This window comes from Ischnura elegans, chromosome 1 (assembly GCF_921293095.1).
Source record: "Ischnura elegans chromosome 1, ioIscEleg1.1, whole genome shotgun sequence".
Taxonomy (NCBI): domain Eukaryota; kingdom Metazoa; phylum Arthropoda; class Insecta; order Odonata; family Coenagrionidae; genus Ischnura; species Ischnura elegans.
In genome coordinates, this window is record NC_060246.1 from 50,648,099 (window position 1) to 50,674,234 (window position 26,136).

Here is a 26,136-nt window from a genome sequence, read left to right on the forward strand (position 1 = left end):
TTTATTTATACTAAAAAGACGAATACCTCTTTAAGTGCAACACATTAAATGGATGGATGATTCAATCTGGTTTTCATGGGAAATATCTGCCAATGAAAAGGAAGATGAAAAATGTGGCTGTGAATACTTAACTGTTAGGAAAACGAAGCATAAAAAGAAAACCTAATGGAATTCATAACTCAGCTGGGGTTATTTAGGCACAAAAATAAATAAAAATAAATGCTTATAATATTGCTAATTGAACTATTCTGTCAGTATTGAACGCCAAAGAGCTACATCTTAACCCCAGGTCTCTCAAGGTCACGTAAAATAGTAGCACTGTTGTAAGTGATGTGATTCGCCCATTGATAAGGTTTTTGAGATTGCAAGTTCATAAAATCTGATTTGATAGCAGGATATACAAGAAAGACAATTTTCATATCAACAAATATGAATGCTCCATCAACACAATCACTCTATGTACATCCTGAAGTACATCATGAAAGGCACTGATGAAGTCAGATGTACTACCACACAGGGAATGATAGACTGCAAGAGTAAAAACAGCACTGTTGAGAGCAATAATTGATTTAAAAAATTCAAAGGTATTCTCATTACAATTATTGATTTTGAGTTTTTTAATACTAATTTTTTGGTTCGTCATACAAAGCCACTCCTACACATTTGCAAACTTATCGACAGAAGGAGGTGATAAGATTAAATCCATCAACATGTAACACACTAAAGCATGTAACACACTAAGTCATGTGGCTGCGGGAAAAACACAGCTATCACTAATAAACTGAGTAATCTGAGCTCAACATACTAATAAGCAGATGAAAAGGTAGAGAGGCAAATATAAGTTGGGCATATATATGCCATTAGATACCATCTTGAAAAGTGGGGAAAAGAGATATTATTTAACATACCTTAGACAGAAAAACAAATGCCAGATTGCTATCTAATGTTGGAAGTCGTTTTATAAGCATATTATATGCTTGTAGTAAGCCATCAGTAGTCAAATCCGTGGGAGTTAGCAAAGGAGACAAAATTTCAGGTAAAACTGGATTTTCTAACATTTGAGAAAGCAATTCCAGGTAGTTCTTCTCAGACCCCAGCACAAAATCCTTAAAAAATAATAAGATTCAATAAATATTATTTTCAATCATCAATACTATTAAGGAATGAAAGTTTATTATTAATATCAAAATTTATAATATAAAGACATTTATGCTACAGGCAAATAAATCTACATTTTACCATGGACAAAATATCCACTTCGAGTGAACCCTCATGATAAACAGAAAACTGATAGTTTCTAGTGAGGAGGGTTTGTAATCTGGAGGTAACACATGGGTTAGGTATTCACTGAAGTATCAAGATTTAGCGTTTCCTAAACAAGTGACACACAAATTTAATGAGCTGGACCTCTTTTGGCAAAACAATTCACACCTAAAGTCTCCCAGATACAAAGGGATGACTAATAACTTATTCCATAGAAAACAAAATATCACTTAAGAAACCTCAAATTTAATGTAGTCAATGGGTTACACTTTCCGAACCATGTATAAAACTGAATTGTAATTTGAATTAAAATGAGTAAATCTGCATTCTCTCAATGTCTACTGACAACAATCACAGCAAATCAAAGGTGCCAAATGTCATTTGTTATCCATAGGAGTATTGCATAAACTACGGAGAAAGTCATAAATTGGAAATCCATTATTCTTGGGGTGGGGTGAAGTAAAGAGTGATAAGGAAGCTCCCCTCTACACTACCTCAGAAAGAGCTCAGTAGTGATGACAAACATCAAAGGGTCTTTAGCTGCAATGTAGCACTCAAATCTTGTATAAATGAGCGATAGTCCTTGACTTGCCCATACAGATTAACTTAACACGTTGAGTGTGGATGGCATAGCATCAATGCCCAGAGTAGGTCCTGCCAACAAGCGGGTGGCATCACATTGATGCCATGCCGGCCGGCTATGTCCTCCAACCGCTCCCTACGCTCCTCTGCTCTGTTCTGTGTACTCTCATGATGGTTTCCAGCACACGCACTGGATTAGGCTACCTTCATATGCCTTCCATTTTTGAAAAATAGTTTCTATTTTTAGAGTACTTTGTTTACAATTATGGAGTACTTTTTAATTTGTAAGATTTTTTTTGCCATTTCAAAACAATTTAAATGTGATATTTTCTTTACTCTTCTAAATGTTTGAACTGAATGTTAACACATTTGAAGGTTATTCTTCCCGTTTTAGTTCTATTGAAATTTTTGTAAACATTATTTAGTCATAATCTTCCTTCCATCTAATCGACGAAAAATATTTTCGTATAACAAAATACGGTCACTATACAGGTACACATGCTAAGCACAGTTGAATAATCTGTTGCTGTTTTTATTTTTTAAACTTAATATTTACATCATGTCGTTACATCTCATAACATTCTTCCAGAATATATTTGCAACTAATTTTCTAAACGATCCTTTCAATAGGGGTTTGATTATATTGGTTACGGAAAAAGAAATAGATTTTTTCAATTTTTTCCCATTTATTTCGTACGTGTTTGTTATAGTTACTTGGTGGGAATAATTACGACCACCATTTCATTATTCATGGGATATAATGGTGATGTTTTTTGGAAAACTTTTATATTTTTCCTTTTGAATGAGGAATTGGGATTGGGGAAATCCTTGGGGAAAAAATTATCGAATTGCGGGGCTCAAATAAAAGAGTCATTTTAGGTCACTGTGGAATAGACTGCCTGTCGCTCTGTGTCGCCTGTTATCTCTATTTTTAGAAGAATTTTTTCCATTCTTATGATAAATGCATGCAAGTATTCTGTTGCGTGCATGTTGTGGAGAAGACCAAGTCTTCCTTCTCAGTTTTTGTGACTCTTGCCATTTGTACAGTCTCTCCTTCGGACATCTTTTGATTGCATGTGAAGTTTTGTACATTTTCACTCCTCTATCAAGATTTTATTTTTTTCTAATAATACCGTAGGGCCCTGTTATATTCAACATTTCAGTATTTTACATACACTTACATGGAATATGGAAGAAACTATTTTTAATTTTATTCCTATTTTCAAATCCCAAGGACCGATTATGTATCAGTCTTTGGTGAACTAGGCTTAGGATATCTCTTCGCAATAAAAAACTACCTCTGGCACAATTTACTCAAGTGTATGTGTTTAACATTGCATTGGGTCTTCTCCGTGAATGTTTTTTGAACTTTGAGGCAATTGACATATTTTACTTCCACCAAATAGAGCTATTATAATCAGAAAAGAAAGCCAGCAAACTTTCTATGCAAAAAGAAACAATTATTTTCGGATTATTATATGTTGCCGTTAAATCTGGAACATATACGTTTAGATATTTCTTGTACGTCGGTTCTAAAGGTTAACGCTTACATCTTTTTCCGACTGCAAAAGAGCTACCTCTTCAGTCTTGTTATTTTGTAGGTGTTACGTATTTTATTGTAATTTATTTTATAGGTGTAAACTGAGTTTTACGTTGAGGATGCAAGTATGTGGTAGCTGAAGGAAATATTTTCATCTGAAAGGTTTTGGTCCATATTGTCAATGTGCCTCATCATGCAGTTCTTCAAGGATAACTGAGCATAGTAATCTTACTCATGGAGAATTGGTGACATTTATAGGTCTGATATACCTAATGGGTAATGTAAGATTGCCATCCATCCCAGATTATAGGAAAAGGTTGGAAAATATCTTCGATTTTCCTTACCTTTACAGCACTATTTCCTGAGACCAATTTCAACTAATTTTCCGTTGCATGAATTTTGGCAAGAACCCTAGAGTAGATGATCCGATACCAAGTAACCCCTTGTATAAAATTTGACCCCTTTTGAATTTATTCACTCAAAGAATGAAAGAAATTTACTATCCGGGTAAAGAACTCTGCCTTCAAGAGTCCATGTTGGTTTGGCGTCACAAAATGACATAACATTATACATGCTTTCTGAGCCTAATGGTCTTGTGCAAGATGTTATAATTTTCACTGGGGCGAAGGATCCTGATATTTGAGGCAGGGGACATGCAAACAAAGTCGTGTGAAAATTAATGGATAGATTACTTTTCTGTGGGCACAGTTTATACAGTGATATAGCCAGAATTTTGAAAAGGGGTGTTGTTTACCGGAGATTTCGGGGCCCTTCCGGAGCCTCTTATAAGAGTCAACGGGGGTTGTAACCTGGAACCCCCCCCACCCCTCCCGTGGCCATGCCACTGAGTTTATACATGGAAAATTATAATAATTCTGTTGAAATATCTAGTGAGTTACTCAAAAAGGACACTTACACCACTGAAAGTCTAAGGACAAACAGAAGAAATAATCCTCCTCACGTACTAAGCAAGACTTTATAAAGAGGCGAATCAGTATACCTCTGATGGTGTATGATGTGCAGAAGTTCTAGGGCTGTGTTTGAACCCTTGTTTCAAAGAATTTCACAATTATTAGTTCATTTTTGTAGCATTAACACTAAAGAAAATTTCAAAAAGATAAAATAGCTTTCGTATGCTTGCATGCAAATCTAAGTTACTGGTAAATTTAAAAATTTAGAAATGTGAAAATTAAAATTCAAAAACTATTATTTACCCAAAATTTGATGCATCAGTAGTGGATGAAGTCTGCAGAAATATTTATAATATTATTTTATAATTCAATGGTATAAATTAATTCCGCCAACATTTCAGAAATTATTTCAAGGTTCTTAGTTGCTACATAAAAATATGCTGTGTGTCGTTCCAAATGTTTGTGTAATGGGTTGTATAAATATCCGGAGCATTTATCACACGAGTGCGGAAGGCATCACTGTGATGCCATTAACAAATTGTTTAAAAAATAGTTAAGTGAATATACAAATCATTTTTTTATTAATTTTTTTTCATATCTTCGAAAAACAAAGTGAATACAGTGAAAAAAAATTCTCCGCCAATGTGAAACAACTCTGAGAAAATGTTACGCAATGAAAGGGTTAACTGGGGAACTACAGCATGCAAAGGGTCTTTAGCAGCAATGTAGCACCCAAATCTTGTATAAATGACCGATGATCCTTAATTGCCCACACAGATTTTTTTTGCTGCTTTATAAACTTCTCACTGCATTTCATTTCTCCTCAGAAGTTTTCTGATTTTATTTGTAGATAAAGTAAATAGTGGATTGGGTTACCACAAGCTTAACAGCTCCTGTTTTCACACATGCACATGGGAGGAGCATTAGCATTAAAATGTAAGGGTCCCCAATACACTATTTTGAGTACATAATTTCATTAGATGAAAAATGAATAAATCCCAGAGAACACCAATGGATGCAGTTTTAGTGAAAAGGTGAAAGATGGTCACACTGGCAGGCATTACAGGCTGCTGTGCCATTGTCATTTCTGATTAGCTACACAGCCTGAGGTAATGTTCAAATGGCTGCAAGAAAACAATGTTTTTCGTTTGTTTCAAAGGTGTAGGCCAAGTAATTTATTGCTGATTCATGCAATAAGGAAGGATGAATCCAGCAATAGAGTAAAAAAAAGTGAAACTAGAAGAAGGTACTGACAGTGTAAAAGCCAAACTATATAAGAATTATGTGTTTTCCATTTCAAAATATTGTGTTCCATTGCACGCAAAATGCTCTCATGTATTTCATAAATAGTCCTTTTATGTCTCGTATGAAAGCCACCTGAATTTCACGTGATCATGAATGTAGCATTATTTGTATTTCACGCCGTAGATGGCACATTGCCAGGCCAGACTGAAATGGGCACCATGACTTCAATGACACAATTTTGTTTCATTTGAAGACATCTGTTAAAGATAAAAACGTGAATGCCATGCATTTGGAAAGTAATAAATATATGCCTTTTTTTCACTTTTAAGAAGACCATTTCTGCTTTGAGCGCCACATCCAAATTCTCTCCACCGTTCCAGGCCGGTTCCAAAGTACCAACTTTGGTTCTCTATACCGATATGGTTTGGATACCGATTCCACAGGCCAAGAACCGGCAGTAATGAGGACCAGGTACCTGAACTGACCTATCTCTATTTTTTACCATAAGCAAATATTTTTGAAGGCCAATATTTTCAATTTACCTTATTTAGCATGTTATTAGGTAAGATGAAATGAAAACATAATATATGTTTTAGTATTTCTTTACTCTGCTGGTAATGGGCTAAGGTGGTTTGTAATGCATAATTTCCATAGTATTTACTTTAAGGAGTGTCAAATATCAGCATCTTTTTCCCAATATTGAGGACTATGCACTCCTAACTTGAGCCAATAAAAATCATTCAACCATTTAAAAAAAATAAGGCAAACTTCTAAGTGTTTTCTAGGGAAAGGAGGAATGCAATGGAATCATTGTTACCATTAAAGCAGATGGCCATAGATGCAGCAAGAATGAAAAAATAAACTAATAAACTTAGATAACATGGGAAATTTTTACATCACTAAATGTGATCTTAAAGTTCTTACCTGAACCAGATTTTCAATACAAGATGTGACAAGCTTTTTTGTAGGGAGGCAATGCATCACTGCTTCATCATTTAAAACACGAAACAGATGATTTAAAACATATAATGCTGTATCCTGTACTTTTGATACATCTTGTTTCTTCTTTTCTGAGACCAAATCCCTGAAAAATTAAGCTCAGTTATTCAACGGCCAAAATGTTTCACATTTAAAAAATTATATTCCAAGAGAGTATTGATAAAATGTAAACAGAGATATATACTGACATAACAACTATAAAACTGGAATTAAAGCTCAAAATATTTTATTAGGACCTGAAAAAGTTGTGAAAGTCATAACATGATTTAAAAGACACAGAGTAAAAGCTTATTAAAGTGAGTGCAACATACATCATGAATCATTATAAAGAGTGAAAAAAGTGACAGTGTACTGACAACAGGCCTATGATTTAAATGTAAAAAAATACCCACTCGTGGGTTCATTTATTGTCCTTAGCAGGCCGCTTACAGCATGTACTGATGGTATACGCATGCCTATCATTACGCATGTTGCCAAAGTCATTGCTGGTCCCCTTTCTGACATATTCACCTCCATATGCTCTGGAGTCTTCCCAGAGCTTTTCAAATATGCATCTATTACCCCAATCCACAAGAAGGGCCCTCTTAATGACTCAGCAAACTAAAGACCTATATCTGTCCTGTCTGCTTTCTGAAAGATATTTGAAAAACTTTTTTACCATCGTGCAATGAGTTATCTCAAAACCTTTAAAATACTGAAAAATGCTGAACACAGTTTCTGTGAATCGAAATCCACTAGTACTGCCATCTTTCAGCTATTAGACCAACTATGCACAGCTTTTAAGGAGCATAAATTAGCAGCTGGTGTTTTCTTTGATCTAAGCAAAGCCTTTGATCGAATTGATCATGCCATTCTTCTCTCGAAACTGCAGTCAGCGGGCATCTTGTGGAAAGCTCTCTCCTAATTGTCATCATACCTAACTGACCGCCAGCAATTTTATATATATATTCCTCCAGAACAGCAAAAAGTATTAAAAAGTTTCCCAAATGGGTAACATTGCTGCTGAGGTAGGGTGTCTTGCATGAAAATACTTGAAAATAAGTCAAACAGTTTTTGAGACACACAATAAGGTCAATGGGTAACTTCGTAACTTATGTAGGGTAACCTCTTGATACGTGGACAGCAACATACCTTAGAACAACTTTTAAAACCTATTGTTTGTCACGGTAGTTGTCCTGATATTTCCTGATTCTGTGACCTTTGAATCCTATGTATCCATCAGAGGTCAAAAACTAACAAGATGGATATGTTTATCGCTCCACTATCTTGGGCATCCTTGAAAACCTTTCGGTTAGAGGGTTGATTTCCTGGATATTTATGCACACACCTTCGTGAATGTTGACCACCCTATGACCTAAGGAGGTTAACAAAATGGATACTATGTGTACTACACACCTCCTCACTTGGTCACCCTTTGGTTGGAGACATTACTTTTCCTAATATATCAAATCATACCTTTATGACCTTTAACCCCCATTATGACCTTCGGAGGTCAAAAATCCAAAAATACTGATAAATGAACTGCAAAACTGACTTGAACACCCTTTACAACCTATGGTTCGACACGTTGGTTGTCATGATGGCCCAACGTTTACCTATATCACCTTTGACCTCAGTATTAGCCTTGGAGGTCAAATAGTGGGTAAGATGAGTATTTAGATGACATCAATGACTTGGGCATCCTTTAAAACCCATGGATTGACACCTTTGTTGGTATCCTATTCTTTTTGCCACCCTTATGACCTTGAACGTGACCTTACTGGGTCAACGGTTGAATTTTCGTAAATAAAAGTGTTGTTTTCGGTTTCCTCGTGTCCGAAAATCTAAGAATTGACATCTTGGTCAATGAAATTCTGACTTTTTTCTATCTTGAATTTTTTAACATTGAAACCTCATAAGGCAAATTCAAAATTTTGGTTTGGGCCCACATTGTGAGGTCAAAAGGTCAAAATAGGGAAGTACACTAGTGTTTCAAATGCACCAAAAACATTTTTTAAATTAGAGTTCAGAATAACATAATGTCGTAAAACCACAGTTTAAATCCTAATAGTGAACACTTGATTCGAGATAACCGTCCGAAATATGGAAAAATTCAAAGGCCGCTAAAACGGGTGTCCATGTTGAATATTGGCCGTGACGTCACAAGGCAGTAGCAGAAGGCAGCTTCTACGCCGTTTAGTTCGACCACTATTATTGCATAGAAAAATTACTGAATTTGAGGGTATCCGTTTTTTGCTGTTATAAAATATCTTCAGAATATATATGTGGCTGCTTCTCTTTTGAGTACATGACTTCATCATTGCGTAATATATTAATATTCATTTACGTGTCAACTTCAAGTTTGGAAAGAGTAGTGCGAATAGCACATTGAATCTTTAATAAATAGATGATGGCATTTATTTTTCGCTGGGTATATTTTGGCACAATGCCGTTTATCATGCCAAAACTTTTTTTGTAAGAACTGAGTCAAACTAATAAACCTATTTCAGACGTTTGCTGCAAGACTTATTCGTTGCGTATGTATTCACGCCGGCCGGAACGTTCGCCCTTCGCAACTAGAATCATGGGATGTTAGCCTTATTTCCGTGCTGGCTGGTTGTTGCAATGGTTCGCTGTCCAGGATGGGTTCAAGAAAAGTTAATCTTGGTTGGGAGAAGGAAAATTCCAACGATTTATAAATGGTATACCAAACTTTGATGTATTTATGGTCACTGAATTTTTGAAAAAGGAGGACAGGTTCAACGCTCCATAGAAATGCGATACGTTAAGGCTAACAAGGGGAGATCACGTACCTTGCTCCGTCTTTTTTAATTAAGGCCTTAGTTAGGCTGTAATTAATTAATTTTCATGCGGTACTTTTCACAAGTCATATATAAATTCAAAATATCCTCCATATCCCGATAGTGGTAGCGTGGACGACTCCCACCCTGAGGATCATGGTTCAAGACTTCGTCCTGACAGTATATTTTGTTGTCTTCATTGTGATCATATGGCGTCAAGTTTATCATTAATTTTAATTGCAGCAATCATAGACACGTCACAATTTTTTTATCATCATAATAGCGTTTAGGTATTTTAGCAGAGTCATTACAAACGCAGAGATACGACGACTACAAGGTTTGGTGTGCGCTAAAATGTTAAGTTTTTCTTTGCTTGTACTGACCAACTTCCACATTAAAAATGAAAACCACTCTTGCAAGAGCACATACCATTAAAGGCTCGCGGCAAGCAACAATATGCGTACAGACATAATTAATAAGAACACAAAACGAATACAAAATGCCATATATCTCGAACACTTGCAATTCACATTACTCCAAAGGGAGTTTACTTACTCAGTACCTAGTACGAAGTACCTACCAGTTTACCTCAGTAGCAGTGCTACAAGAACCATTCCGAAATATAATTTCAATTAACAAATAGGATGAAATAAAAGTTGATAACCCTGGACCGGGCGCGCTGGCGTATAAAATACGTCAATCTTTGAAAACCAAGGATTTCAACATTGTACGTACATTCTGGGCTAGAATGGTCTCGTGTATTCCTACAATGTACTTTGACTGCCTATATTGCGAGTTTTCAAAGTTCGAGGTATTGTAGCCAATTTTTTAGATCGGCAAGATGAACCCGTGACCAGTGGAGTATAAATTACGCCGCGCGACCTGCCGTGTACCTTTATATCTGTATCACCTATAAATGTACTAATTTCAACAAATAAAGATTAACTTTAACAAAAATCGTTTGTTATCATATATGCACATATCATGGGCAAAGTACGCATTTTGCCCGGTCGTGTAAAATAACAGTCGCGCCATAATTCTTTAACCAAACTACTTTCAGTTTATACATTACATAGGTCTACGCAGAAGATGCTATATTTTGACTCAACACACTTTCTGATATGACTGAAGTACCTATTAAGTAAATTATTATAATATAAATATCAATTTGATCTTGCAATACCTTCAAATGATCTTCAAAACAGAATATTATCGATAGGTAAGAGTCAGGAGCAGCCTTGAACCATTTATTCCGTATGGCTAGTGCTTAAGGCACGGGAATGAATATCTTCTCCCAGCTTTTGTTTCGACGTCGAGATGAAATTTGGAACAAAATATCATTTATAATTCTTTTTTGAATTCATGTTTTCCGCACTAGCCGACAGTTTTAGGAAGCAAACTCCATCGATTCCCGGAAACTCTCACCGCGCTAAAGAAGGCGACGGAATACAGCGATCTCCACTGATGACTACTGCCTTGTGACGTCACATTTCAATCAAGATGGAGGCACTGTATTTCAGCGCAACATGAAATTTTACGACTTTCAAAACGTTTTAAAGTGCATACCCCAGATGCAGGAAATAAAAGTGACTATACTAATGTTTCTTTTTTAGGCTAAACTTTCAAATTCAGCAATAAAAAAAAATTAGTGCACTTCCCTATTGGAAAATTTTGCTTACACTCAACAAAACTTGGGGCCTTTCCCCATAAGTAAGACAATTCTCAAGAATATTGCTTGAGGGGAAGTTACTAATATTAGAGGTCAAAAATGACACACAACCCTTGGGACAGTCTGTACAAGTGCGGGCCTTGCTGAAGACCTTTTCGATGAGGAAACCTACGTTAGTGATATACTGCGGGCGAATCGGAAAGGTAATTCACCAAAGGTTTGCCAAAAAAGCTGAAAAGGGGGGAAATTATTGCAAGGCAAAATGGAAAAGGTGTCAGAATCATGAAATGGCAGGACAAAAGACCAGTTACGATTATCCTCTAATCCCGAGCTTGGTGAGATTTTGCTACCAACCACGTCCAAATCTAAGCGAGGGGAGATAATGAAGCCAAAATCCATTATAGCTTACGATAGTGCAAAAAAGGTGGTAGGCATTTCCAACCAAATGTCTGCTTACTATAGTTGTATCAGACTATCTATTTGCAAATCATTCTTGTATCTGTTTAAAACCAATGTGCCGGAAGATTGAGTGACGTACCTTTATTTGGTAATGCATCCAGCATATGCACCTAGCATCCTATCTAAAAAGAAATTCTTCAACCAAAGTATTGGGAACCACTCCTAACTCTACCATTGGTAATACAATCACTTGTGCCATGAGTAATGCCTGGACAATAGACAGCAAAATTATGTAATTAGCGTATCCTCCAAGTGGGAAGTAGTAGATGTGGGGTCGCATTACCCACCAAGCTGTTTTAAGCAATAGCAAGGAATTTGAGTACCTTATGATTCGACAAAGTGATTCTCCAGTATAACAACATTTGACCTCATGTTGCCAAACCCATTAAAATCTACATCAAAATGATCAAATGGAAAGTCCTCACCTACCCAACATATTACCCAGATATTGTGCAGTACGATTATTACTTGTTCCATTTTATGGCACATGGTCTGGCTGACCAGCAGTTGCAAACATCAAGTAATGGCTTGATTTGTGGATGGTCTCAAAAGATGAACACTTTTATTGTTACGGTATTTGAGCTCTGCAACAACGATAGGCGAAAGTTGTATGTATTCCTCAAATTGATATTGTTATAAATGTTCCTTGCCTGTCAGGAACAAATATTAGTTCTAGTTGAATGGTAGGTGAAAGGGAGGGAAATATTGATAATATATGCAGTGGTAAAGAAATGAACAAGAATTTCCAATCAAGTTTCTCCCATACTTTTACAAGAATTCCACTTTTCCAGAAAGTCAAAATTCCCAAACAATTCTAGGTTTTCCACAAGGACCATAATCCTGTAAATAAATATTTGAAGAGCAAACCCCTGAATTTAATCTTTTAGATTTAGCTTTCGGTAAGACAAAGACTAATATGCTGAGTAGTATTTCAAGTTGAATACAAGTAATATTATTATGATAAAAATTTGGTAAAATAATTACCAAGAAATATTCTCCAACAAAACACCAGCAAAGCACGCTTCCAATGGTACAGATTTAAGGACAGATGTAGTTAGTCGCTTGCGACTGGCAGCATTCCTTTCCATGTCAGCCCAAACCTCTTCATTCATCCTTGATTCGTTCACCTGGCATGAATAAACAATGGCAAAAATCAGTGAAAATGGCAATAAATGTTATGATAATTGAGAAAAATAGCAATCCTGGCTATAGCACAATTGTGAATTTTTAATTATGCTCACACCAAATACAAATTCCAATAAGGGAGTGAACAAAAAAACCTCGTATTATTGGATTCATGACAAATACATGAAAAGCACAGCCAACATTTTTACTAGCATTGAATAGTTTAAAAAAATGTTACCTTGAAAAACTACAAATTCTGAAACAAATCATGCCAAAAATCCAGATTCACCGTCAAATCCAGTCTTTGAGGGTAACGTCCTTTATTTCTCAATTTTGTAAAAGTGAAAAATTATTTCCATTTAATATTTCACTTATGCTCACATTCAGCTGTAGGATGAGTCCTCTTTTAGAGGAATGCTATCTTCTCATGGGCTATTCTACTATTTCCTTCTTGCTTCATCCATCACTGTTCACTCAGCTTCCCGAGTTGCAGAACTCCTTCACCACCTCCAGCTTAGCTATAATGTGTTCACTTTATGTTTGCAGGTGAGCTTTCATGAGACACTGGAGACACTCGCAGGGCTTCGCTGACGGGGAGGGGTATTACAGAGAGAGAGAGAGAGCAGGAGTGAACTCAACATTTTCAAATGTACTTGGATGCCTTGTTTGTCACTGAAAATGTGTCAGTCATGCATGGCCATAGATATTTTAGGCCCAAAATACCCTGTGTATTTTGGGCCAAGACAATACATATACCCACAAAGTCATGGTTTTCCTGGTCCCAACAAATTCATTATACAGAGGTTTTACTGTATAGAGTAGAGGAAAATGGTTAGGGTTCGGTATGAAAGGGATTGGAAAAGTATGGAGAGGGAATAGAGTCGGTGCTGAAGGGAATGCAAAAGGTGAGAAAAATTAATCGGAAAAGGATATGAAAACAGGATTGGAATGGCAGAATGAGGAAATAAGTTAGGTTTGAACTGAAAAACAGCACAAAGATAACACGCAAGGTTTGGCAACACTGCTAGCAGATTCATGATGTTAACACAATGGAGGTCTTAGCAGTGTCGCAGACTCCATGGGGCCGGGTGTTGAGGGTGCCTGAGCCCCCTCAAAAATTCCTTATGGGAGTGAGGAAAAAATGTGTCAGGCTTGTCAATTTTCCCTGGAGTGTTCATATATCGAGATTCGAGTTGTCAGGGTTCTAATGTTGATCACATGATTCTTCTAAAATGCTTAAAAAACTTAAAACTCACTAAACTTATAAAATTTCCTGGGACAAGGTCCCTGGTTTGGATACCTCCAATATATTTTTTGTGAGTCGGCATCCCTGGGTCTGAGAGCAACTGAATTTCTGAAGTCCGTTCTTTCTGCAGATTGGCAAAGGGAAACTCATGTATCGAGCAATTTTCCCTCCCCACACCCTCACTTACTTTAGCCACACCAGCTCATCTGCAAATTTAAGGTTCTAGTCATTATGTAGAACTTTTTTTAAGTCGCTCTCTGTCTCTGCTATGACTGCTATCACAATATGATAATTTTTTCACGGCGGGTTGTCACTCTGGCACTTTCTCTTTTATTTCACTGATAGCTTTCTCAATGGACAAGTTGAATATTATGGGGGACACCGCATATCCTTGTCTCCCTCATTTCCTTATTCTTGCTTCTTTGTAGGTGGATCAAAATTTAATCACAGCTACTTGGTTTTTATGTAAATTGAGGATAATTCTCCACTGTTTATAAAACACTCCAATTTATTTGTTGGTCTCCCTCTTTTCAATTTTTCTGGAGGTCTTCAATCCAATATTTGCCATCACATCCATCTGGTGCCATCCATTCTATTAACATGGCCAAAACCAGAGTAATCGCTTCCTTTCTTCCTTGTCTACTCATCTTTTTCCAATTCCATCATATTCATTATAGTATCATTTCTAACATCATCAAGTCTACACTTTCTGCTGCTCCCTCTCATGTAACCTCTCTACATCAATAACCTGTTTCTGTGTTTTTCCTTAATGCCCCATACTTCTCCTCCATATTATGTTGTCATACTTTCAATCATAGTTTTATATATTCTTCGCTTTTATGCTAATATACTGCCCCCATAATTAGACTTTAGAGCGTTTATAAATACTTCTTCCCTTTGCATTTTTTCTGTAGTTGATCTCTTGGTTTCTACGTCCACTTTTATCCAATATCACTTCTTAGTACTTTGCTCTGCTTTTACGCACTAATTTTCTAGAGCTACTTCATTCATTCACATGATGCCTTAGGTGCAAACATGCAAATAAGTTCACAGGTAAGGAGAGAAAGGGATAGGAGCCTATAATAGTTAAAAGACGAGGACAACGGTGCTGTGGTAGATACGAAAAGCCAGAAAATCAGAGGGTAAAATGCGGCCTGACTGGGACTCGAACCCAGAACCTCCCGGTTGCTGGTCGGGTGCTCTGACAAATGCGCAATCAAGACGCTTAGATTTACCATGATTTCAGCAGGGATTGATGCACAGAAAACTCCCTTTGCTTTGGCCCATAAGAGTAACCAATAGATGGTACTGGGGCAGCTCACCACTCACCAACAGAAGAAATGGACAAGGACACAAGAATGAAAGGAAAGATACACGCTCACATGATAGCTGAAAGAGACAGGAACATGCATATCGGGGCATGCTGAGCCCAAGTGAAATAAGGCATTATGGCCGATACACTACTTCATTCATTCATACAACATATATATATATATACATAAAAATGTCAAACCAACCTTGAAGTGGATTTTGGCCGGTCCCTTGCAAGAAGGAATACTTTCATTATCAGTTGCCATTTTTGGAGCACAAGGAACTTTCCGTGTAAACTCAATCCATACATCTTGATAAAGATTAGGTACCAGTTCCATAAAGGCACAGTCTAAGGCAGTATGCTCCGAAAAATGGAGGGAGCTCAGCCTAATGTTAAAAAAAATAATGCAATAAATGATATAAAATCAAATTTAATGATAAGCACAAAGTCATTCATTAATATAATAACTGGCAAGCAAACATGGTAACCATCTTAATTTCTCCAGGTGAATTACATTGATGAATTCTTCTGAGGTTTTCAACCAGGTTAACACACTCGTATAGGCTGACGTTTCGGATGGTGACTTGTCTCCCATTTTCAAGGCATGTTGCTCAGGGAAAGTCCAATTTCACACTAAGTGTGAAAAGTGTGAAATTGGACTTTCATTGAGTAACACGCCATGAAAGTGGGAGACAAGTCGTCTTCCGAAACGTCAGCCTATGCGACTGAGTTAACCAGGTTGGAAACCCAAGAAGAATTCATCATTAAGTCATGAGAGAAGCTATAACAATTACATACAAACATTAAGATACCTGTACATTATGTGGAAAAAACCCACAGCCCAGATTACTGGATGACCACCATAATTAATTAGCAAGAAGGTTACTTTCTGACGATATATTACTCTTATGGCTATTATATGATGATGGGTACTCAAAAAAGAAATTTTGCCTTCCTTTTTTCACAGTCCAAGTAGGAGATGATTTACTAGCTGATTACCAATCTCTAAAAGCAGATGGCCCAAATGGCTCAGGCCAACCAAATGAAAAGAAATCAGATGCCATTATCTATTCTTTTGAAACACTTGATTTACTTCTCCCAGAAGTTTTTTTTTGGACAAGATGGCGTCCTGTGAGCATCAACTTTCGTGCGATATCAGTGACTTATGCTAATTACTGTATATATCGTTCTCCAAGTGGTAATTTTAACAATTTCATTGGTGGACTAAATGATGCAATCCTGTTTGCTCCCTCTAAAAGTGCCAACTATCTAATTTTGTATGGTGAGATAAATTGAGATATTATGATTGACTCCCATTACAGGTCTGATCTTAGCAACTTGTTTGATAGCACGGCTTAATGATTACAAATGATTCACCTACTAGAATAACTAAATCTTCCTCAACATTAATTGACCTACATATTTCCAACATACCCTCCTCAAACTTAGTCTGCAATACCCTAGCCACCTTTCTGTCCATCCATCTTGCAATTTCATTTTTCACTTAAATCTTGCAGCATCCATTCTTATAAAATCCCTCACAATGTCTGTAAAAGAGTTTTTGATGCTGACTCCATTCTTAATTTTGTATGACTCAATATCACTTGAAAATTGGGTTGATGTTTATGCAACTAAAAACACAAATGATAAGTTTGTAAATATACATTCATGGTGCATTTCAATGCTGCTTTCCCTAAGAAGACTTATCGTTGTCGGCTAGAGGGTACTAGGAGAAGGTTCTACTCCCATGACCTAGTCGCTGAAAGCCAACAATTGCATGAACTTCATCGTCAAGTCAAGTATGTAGACAGCAGTCTATGACTTATTATAAACAATCCCTCAAGGCCTTCAAACGAAGCGTTAGGAACCATAGGAAAATCGTCAATGAAAGTTACATCTTTTTCTCCACTAATCCCATAAAATCTGCTTGGGATGTCATTAAGTGCAATACCAGAGCAATTCAAACATGTAACACCCATGAAGAATTCATTTTTGGTGGCACCCCAGTCGTAGATCTATTGAAAGTTGCGGACTATTTCAATTTCATATTGTACAATCTAAGACATCAATGTAAATCAAGATCACCCTACCTATCCTAGTTTTCCGAACAGTTCCTTGCCATCTAAGACCTTCTTTCTCATCCCAACTGATCCATTCGAGGTCAGCAAGGCCTTGAATACATTCTCTATCAAATGGTCTTCAGGATTTGATGAAATCCCCATCCCTATCTTGAAGGCAGTCAAAGATTATACATGTATGTGATCCGCTAGCTTATATAATTAAGGCTACCTTTGATGAAGGTCATTTCCCTAACTACCAGAAGTTAGCCTATGTTAACCCTATCCACAAAAAATGGTCCTCATGCTGACCCTAACAACTACTGGCCAATATCAGTGCTTCCTAGTCTTTCCAAAGTTTTTGAAAACATTTTTCTCAATCGTCTCACAAACTTTCTTCAGTCATTCCATCTCTTGGACCAAGCCCAGCATGGCTTCCTAGCTGGGAAATCCACCACCACTGCCATACTTCAGTTACTTAGCCATATCCACAAGGCCCTTGGTAGTAGAAATGCTACACTAGGGATCTTCTATGATATTAGTAAGGCCTTTGATAGTATCAATCATAAGATACAATTCTCCAAACTTTCAAGGCTAGAGATTAAAGGCAATGCCCTGCTTTGGATAAAACCTTTCCTCTCCAACTGGCAGCAGCAAGTAAAATTTTGCTACCAATTAGACAATGGCTCTAACATAACTCTATCTAGACCACTTCATGTATGCCAAGGATTTGTCCCCCAAGGCTCAATACTTGGATCCCCGCTCATCATAATTTTTATAAATGACCTCCTACGTTCAATTTGTTGGTAAGCTACTTCTCTATGCTGATGATACCTCCTGCGTTTTACAGTAAAAAAATTCAGCTGAACTTGGGGATATTTCCCGAACCTCAATCTCAGATACATATGAGCAATTGTTGCCGAAAAAATGGACGCACCATAAACTCTCGTAAATCTCTTCACCTGCAGTTCCACCACAAAAGGTACCAACCCACATCCAGCTTCTACCTCTTTTAAAGCATAACATCCTCATCAGATCTCACTCTGTCAAATTTCTTGGTCTAGTAATCAATTAAAACCTAGACTGGTCTGGCCATATACAGAACACCATGAAAAAAACTTACCATCGGAATCTTCTTAAATAGAAAACTAGCCCCAATTGTCGCTCTGGACACCTTGAAACTCCTGTTTCACTGAAAAATCCAATCTCACATCTCATATGGCATTTTATTCTGGGTAAACGACAACCTTTCCAAAAAGATTTTTTCCCTTCAAAAGCAGGCCATTAAGGCAATGCTTTGCCTACCTCTTCGTACCCCAGGCAGATCTTTATTCAAGAACCATACGATCCTCACACTTCCCTCCCTTTATAAACTTAATTGTACCTTATTTGTCAAACACAACCCCCAAATATTCTCCTCTCACCATGATGTGCACCCTTACCACACACGAAATAGTACTGATATCCACCTATCTCATGCCTCCACTTCCCTCTCTCTATATAGTCCTTATCATGCAGCCTCAATAATCTATAACAAATTACCATCTGATATTAAATCACTTACTACTCAAAAACCGTGTAAAGAATTTACTTCTTGAAAATGTATATTATTGCATTTCTGAATTCAAGGTATCAAAGTGTGACTGTTGTCATAATTGAACTTATTGTATTTGTTTTTAACTGAGCCCTGTAGTGTTTTTTATTTTCTGCTACTTAACCAATGCCGTTTGCTATTAAGTATCATTTTTTCCCCCTTTTGACAATTTCTATGTTACTCGCTAACGAACAGAAATAAAATCATTACTATTATTATTATAAGTGTATAATGAAACCAGAACATTAATTGTTTTTCTTTTTAAAGTTTCTTTCCTTCCTTTTTTACTAATCATTGAGGTTTGAGATGACAGATCTCTTCACAAACGACAGTAGAAGCTCGGTTTAACAAGCACTCAAAATCCCTCTGCAATTACTCGCTAAACCAAGAGTTTGTTGTTTCCGAAGGTGTTGAATAATCCCAAAGAAGTCTCATAATCTTTCATTAAAACAGTTTTCCTTTTGTTTCCACGATATTTAATGAAGTTAAACACCTAAAGAGCCATCATCATGCACAATCTAGTTGAGTATCAGCATATTTAAAGAAAGAAATGGTGAATCTTCAATTTCATAAAATATTAATTCTAGGGATGGGTGTATATGGAGATAGAATACTAGAATTGCACAAAGCATATTCAATGCAATTCTCCTATTTGACTTGATGAATGCATAAACAAAAAAGCATATAAGGTAAAAAGGTAATTTTCAGTTGCACTTTTCCAAAGGTATCTGTTTTTCTAGGGTGATACTCTTTAGACAGACTTGTCATCTCCAAAGCAAATTGATTTCTTATTATCTCAACATTGTTTGAATCTTGAAATACTCTGCTTTTGAATCATGGATCAATAATAATGGCGAAAGGGAATAATTCTTCTTTTTCCAGAAATTCATACCTAGTAATGATCCTGGGTACGACCTTGCCTCTAATATGCTTCCAAGTCAACTACCAACGATACGAAATTCAAAGTATTCGAGGTATTTGAGATCGCACTTTTAACACAATGCTTAGCTTAATATGTACTTCCTAGTATTCAAGGTATTTTTGAATATTCGCTGATACTATTCACACATCTCTAATTAATTCCTCATTTTCAGTGTTTTCATTACTGTTCTTGTATTTTTTGATTGGCGAAGGAAGCTGTAAAAACAGCGTAACTATTCGGAATAAATATTTTTGGCATGTGGTGAAAGTTTATGGATAATTTGGCGAATACATCATGCCAACAGTTATGTTGAGTTTTCCAATGTTTAACCAGTACATCAGTAACCTGAGAAAATTGGCTGAAAGGTTCACTGAAATACGGCATGATTCAGTGGTCAAAGATATTTCTCCCCATGGGAAATGTAGTCAGCTTTTGTCTTTAACATCGCACTGTTTATGGGCAGTCCTGCAGACCTTTGTTGAAAAAAACCACTTGAATAGTGCAGATTCCATTTCCGGATGTTCCCCTTGCCTAAAATATTCAGTCTTTGAAGTCTTGTCTTGGTCTAACCACATTCCTATGCATAAATGAAATATTGAAATATACATTGCCGGATGGCATGCAGCAACAGGCAACGTTGCTCTAGCTTTCCGTTAGTCGAAAGTCAATGTAAAGATGCCGATCTTACTACAACAATATTGAGCTTTCAACTTCCATACCTAACATGGGAAAAGATGGAGGAGTTTTCACTACAATGTAAGTTCCTGCACTTAAGACGTAGCCTATTAGCAATGAAGCCAGTCAAAGAGGATGGGGGAATCAACTCCCTCTCCCACTGTTATCTTTCTCCCATTCCCTTCCCACTGGGCCTAAAAAAAGAAGAACGTAAAATGGGAGAGCGCAGAGCGTACTCAAGGCCATAACTCACTTAAATGCTTGGAGGCAACTGGCTTTAAGTGTTGTAGATCTGACACACATCTTGTACTTTTAGTTTAATAAACAAAAAATACAAGACAATAATTAATGCTTGCTCAGTGGTGCATCGCCCTCAAGAAATATATGTCGTAATACCGAGCATATGCTGAGAATGGAACTTTTCGACCTTGCTAAATCAGATTTATTTTACATGTAAAACATAGGCCATTTGGCTATACAAAGACTCTCACTCGTTAAAACACAATTCTCGTAAAATGCCATAATTGCTTAACTGGGCTTCCACTGCATCACCCCACAAACACCCTTCTCATTACTTACTTCACCACCACTGAGCGTCACGTTTTGATGACTATTCTGAAATATGATGCCTCTTCATCATCAATTCTGTTTCACTCCCCTCTCCTCCATGCGACCATTCTGTCCATTCTTCAGCCATAATGATACTTTCTTTCCTCCCCTTGCAAATCCCCTTATGTGGCACCTCGGTCAATATGTTTGCCTTGTACACTCTAGAGGGAATGGTGCAGCCTAGTAAAGGAGGAAACCCCTGCAAATCATTTCACCCTGCTTTCAATTTTGATAGAAAATACCTTTGATTAAGATCACTTGAGGTGAAAAATTATGTTATCCCTATTTACAAGCCCAAGAAAAGAAAACAAAAAGAGCATCAATATAGATGCACTTTAGCAATTGAAAAAGATGACAAAAGCCCTTCCTCTAATTTCCAATGCGGTAAGCTGGACTGCAAGAAGGAGAAAATGGTTTTTAGGGCAGCTATTAATAAGGCAGGTTGCAAATGACTTTTTTGGGATCAAATTTGCTTTGAGCTGAAAAGCATTCTTACATTTATGTCTCAAAAACTTTCACGGAGGCTATCACAGTGATTTTTTTCCTTTGCAGTTTACAATAAGTAAGAGGAACAATATCAGCATTTCCTCGCATGAAAAGTTTGGAAATATTTTTTTCATATAGCATATGTAACTTTGATATTCATGTACTTTTCTACACCTTGGAAATTGAAATTTACCTTTCAGCCACTTAAAAAAATCAAAGAATAGGTAAAATTTAATTTTAAAAAACTATTTGTAATGCAAAGACGTTGTTCTCTCTACATAAATATACAATTAAATGCACCAATCAAATATTTTGCTTGTGGGGAGATGAAGAAGACGACCATTTCCTCGTTTTCATAGTTTTTCGCTTATTCTTCTTCACTCTTTTGACCGTAGAAGCTAAACGTTTATGTTTAAAAGAATTATTATTGATTCATTACTGTAGTCGAATAATTAATGAGTAAAATGATATTTGACATGACCCTATGGAGTTTTGGCAGAATTTCATACAGTTCATTCATGAAATTCAGCATTCCACCTTTATTGCACCGATAGTGGTGCCCGTACCATTAGCCAACACACTCTATGTAGCTTACACTTCTCATTCGTTGGCTGGCAGCAGACAACAATGCAACTATGTACAGTGCAACCTCGATAAAACGACACCCCACGGTGCACCAATAAACACTCGCTATAGCGAATTGTCGCTTTACCGGAGGTGGAGCAAATAATAGCCAATATACCTGTTGCGAACAGTTATACAGGAACAGGAGTGGTGCGACGACAGATAAATTTCTATCCGATAAACGTAAGTATAAATCCAGACGAAAGGTGATGTTTCTTTGCATCACTAAATTTCCTTACTCAAACAACGACTAACTGTTCAAACAATTTATAAGCGCCGTACTGAATAAAAATCATGCAAAGCATTGTTTTGTCAATCATTATGCCTTTGCACAAGCGACAAAGCCATTTTCCTATGCACTTAATTAGTGCATTTACGTAATCATTCTATTATTTTGGTATTTTCCACTGAAAATTCAAAAATAAACTGATAAAACTGTATCACGGTCATTTAATCGCTAGCAATTACAGATATTAAGGAGTCTTGAGTCTTTCAGAAGTTTTTCCGGCGGTGAAACCCTCGCTATGGCGAGAGCCAACACCAAAAGGGCCTCGTTAAAACGAATTTTTCACATGCTTATTATAGGGTCAATTGTCGGTGCATCGTTATCTCTCGTAATATCGGGCCCGTACCCGTACTCACTTTAACGAGGTTCCACTGTACATAGTAAATGACATGGCCTCTGAAGACAGGGAAATAAGGCTCTACAGAGACAGTCATAAGTAATTCTCAAGACAAGGGGGATTTAAAATTACAGTAAAATATAGGATGAAAGTTTAGATTAAATGTCAGCATAAACAGTAAAATGTTTGCTTGATCCTCAACTGGGCCTCTAGCTTCACAGAAACCAGGCCCAGCTCCACCAAGAGTACAGAGTTGCCTGACAGGGAATGATCAGCCTAGTGAATGATCAACCCGATTATCCAGGCTAATGATGGGGGGAGGTGGCATGAATAATCGGGAAACACAGATAACGCAAACTTTCATTTTAATGTCTTGTAATGTTCATAATTTACGTAAAACAAACAATAAATTATAATTTATGCACTTATTCAATTATTTTAAAGTGCTTCCCGAACTCATTGAGAGCTTTCTTTGCCAGACCATGAACTTTTTAGCAGCGATAACATGATTGTACTCGTATTGCTACCGCTCCATGTAAGACATGGTTGCGAAAACCACACATCTGTGGCTGCGTGATCATGAATACAGAGAATTGGTTTGCACGAATACTTCAAAACCACAGTGCAATGTTGGGAAACTACACCGTCAGGCACCACACCACGTAGTCGCGTCTTGCAGATGTTGCCTGTGTTACAACGCGGGATGCAGGACATATATCCATGATCAAGGAGGGCGGTCGCACACTACAAGGCTTGGAAAACAAGAACACGGATCTCCTGTGAATGCAGATCGTATGCAATCGCTTCCCTAATACAAAGGGGATCCAAATGGAAATTATAAGCCCGGAGTATTCAAGCATTAAAATGCAGTAATTCCGGTATTTTGCATCTGATTTTTTTTATAAAGATCACAGAAAACATTGAACGAGAGTGAAAATCATGCAAGGATAATTTGCTACACGGATATGCTTCAGCCGGATAATCAGGGATATGCTGTATTTTCTATTGATAGGCCCCACAACCTGGGGCACTCTTGTTGACAAGACGCAACAAAAGTAGTCGGGGAGCTACGGAAATATTGGACAAATACAGTAGGGTGGTTTCCTATTATTTTTTTATTGCCTAAATCGAAAGATTATTACTCCTGGAGTACGTATTTCACACTTTTAGATTTTAAAATGATGATATCTATTTTTCGAAATCAAATGAAAAGTGAAAATTTTCAAGCGCCCGCAAACGTGACGGCTAATTATGAATGCTGGGAAAACCCCGTGTGACGTAAATCTGGTTCCTGGCGCCCCCGTGTGCGGTGACCTTGGGGCGAGGCTTTGAGCGCTGATACGATGCTGGCTGCGAGCAGGTAGCAGAGTATCCTGCTAGCAGGTTGCGCTTGGCTTAAAAGGATTATTAATACGTTATCAAACGAAGAAAACTTTCCTACCTTAGGCAGTGTTAATATGTGATTATTAAGACATGTCTCCCTGAGCTCTGTGCCTCATGCATGCATTGGTAATCTCAGACGATGTAAAACTCCTATCTACTCGTATAGAAACTAGGTCCCTGTGACGTCACGTGGAGTGGCATCGCATGGGTGCCAATCTGGACTTTTTCAAATGCGGTTAAACTTGACCGTTGCCATTCGTCTGAACTGGGATTTCTAAGACCAAATAATTTGTAAATTATGAATATACTAATCGTTGGTAACGAATCGCAATCAATGCCTTTCGTTTTCTTTAATGAAGGAACTACCCTATTAGGTGCCTTCCAGTTTGCCAGTTTCTCTCACTCTTGAAAGTATCCTGCCAAATGGATAAGGCATTCACAATTCCTAGCATACGATCAATACCTTTCTTAACAGTGTAGGAAGTATTTAAGACCGTTCTCTTCCCCCAAATATAAATATGAATAATTATGGTTTGCAATTTTTGAAAATTAGAAATACACTGATAACAGCATGACTTTATCACAATACATTTTTGCATGCGTAGCCAATGTATGTGAACATAAAAAAAAGCTAATTACCTCTGGAAAAATAAAATAATTAATTATTAAAAAAAACAATAATAAAATCTACCAACTACCTGGCATACTCCAATAAAGGTGTCACACAGTTGATGATTGCTCTAGTTGCCGCCTCTTGGCCACAAAAAATCTGTGGAATCTGAAGCCTCATCTTTGGTTCAGTATGTGATGGGAAGGACAGTGGCATTGGATCACTACAGGACCTCAGTCTACAACATAGAATTGAAATAATTAACATTAATTCAAGAGAGAAAATTTCACATTTCTGCTTCTAATTCGATTGATTATAAATAAATGATTAATATCCAACCTTGAATGGATCCTTTGAAGAGGAGGTAAATAATGACTTGATTGGGAATAGTTGGGAGATGAAATAATTTCAGTAAAATCTTTTCTGAGCTCATCCCAGGCTTTTACAGCAGCTACTATTTGATTCTTGCCTTGAGTCACATCGACAAATTCCTTCTGCCAAGACCTCTGCAACAAAAAATTCAATTTACATACACAAATACAGTCAAACTTCTTCAGAACAAAACTTTATACAATGTAGGGCCTCCTAACAATCAATAAAAAATAAATAACTGATTTTCCTCCCATAAGAATAATGTATTTTCATCCTTCATAGAATTAACCCCTTACCTACCCCTTAACTAACTGCAAAAATTCTGTTGAATGAAAGAATTCTTTAGTCCAGAGTCAACTCTTTAGAATGAATAATGAAATATATATATATATATATATATATATATATATATATATTTCATATAATCATAATAACACATAATAGAAATTGAAAGAAAGAGATAGAAACATAAATGCAAGACGATGACACCCGCCGAAAACACTGGAGATTAGATTAGCCTGGATAGCTCGGTGGTCTGAGCATCTGCCCGGAAAGCAGAAGGTCCGTGGTTCGATTCCCGGTTCAGGTGAACTTTTTTCCATGTGTTTTCGGCCTTCATTCCATCTCCACGCCACAGTGTGTCATCGTCTTGCATTTATGTTTCTATCTCTTTCTTTCAATTTCTATTATGTGTTATTATGATTGTATATTCGCCTGTGGCGACCTGTGTGAATGTGAATTTGAAATGTATATGACCTATATGGTTCGTTTCCTCTTCTTGGGATCAGCGTTCCCCGAAACGCATGTTCTATATCTATCCTGCTGTGTGTGTGATTGTGACCATCTTTAATTCCATTTCTTCTTCTGTCCGCGTTGAATTCTTCGTTCGTGGCGGGACCTACGCCCAGAGCCATCTCTTGGCCAAATGATAGGGCTAGACCTCGGGGGATTTGGTGTATAAACCCCCGCCGAAAACACTGGAGATTAGATTAGCCTGGATAGCTCGGTGGTCTGAGCATCTGCCCGGAAAGCAGAAGGTCCGTGGTTCGA

At 37.1% G+C, this 26,136-nt stretch overlaps 1 protein-coding gene across 1 annotated transcript in view; it reads right to left on the reverse strand.

Annotated features, from left to right (window-relative positions):
- The window catches only part of LOC124159956 (ectopic P granules protein 5 homolog), a 160,691-nt gene that overhangs the window by 65,223 nt on the left and 69,332 nt on the right, over positions 1–26,136 (reverse strand). Inside the window, exons 17-22 of the mRNA XM_046535784.1 lie at positions 25,054–25,220; positions 24,803–24,952; positions 15,337–15,517; positions 12,433–12,575; positions 6,466–6,625; positions 909–1,106 (exon numbers count right to left, since the gene is read on the reverse strand). Coding sequence (XP_046391740.1) covers positions 909–1,106; positions 6,466–6,625; positions 12,433–12,575; positions 15,337–15,517; positions 24,803–24,952; positions 25,054–25,220 — 999 coding nt within the window. The remainder of the gene's footprint in view (positions 1–908; positions 1,107–6,465; positions 6,626–12,432; positions 12,576–15,336; positions 15,518–24,802; positions 24,953–25,053; positions 25,221–26,136) is intronic.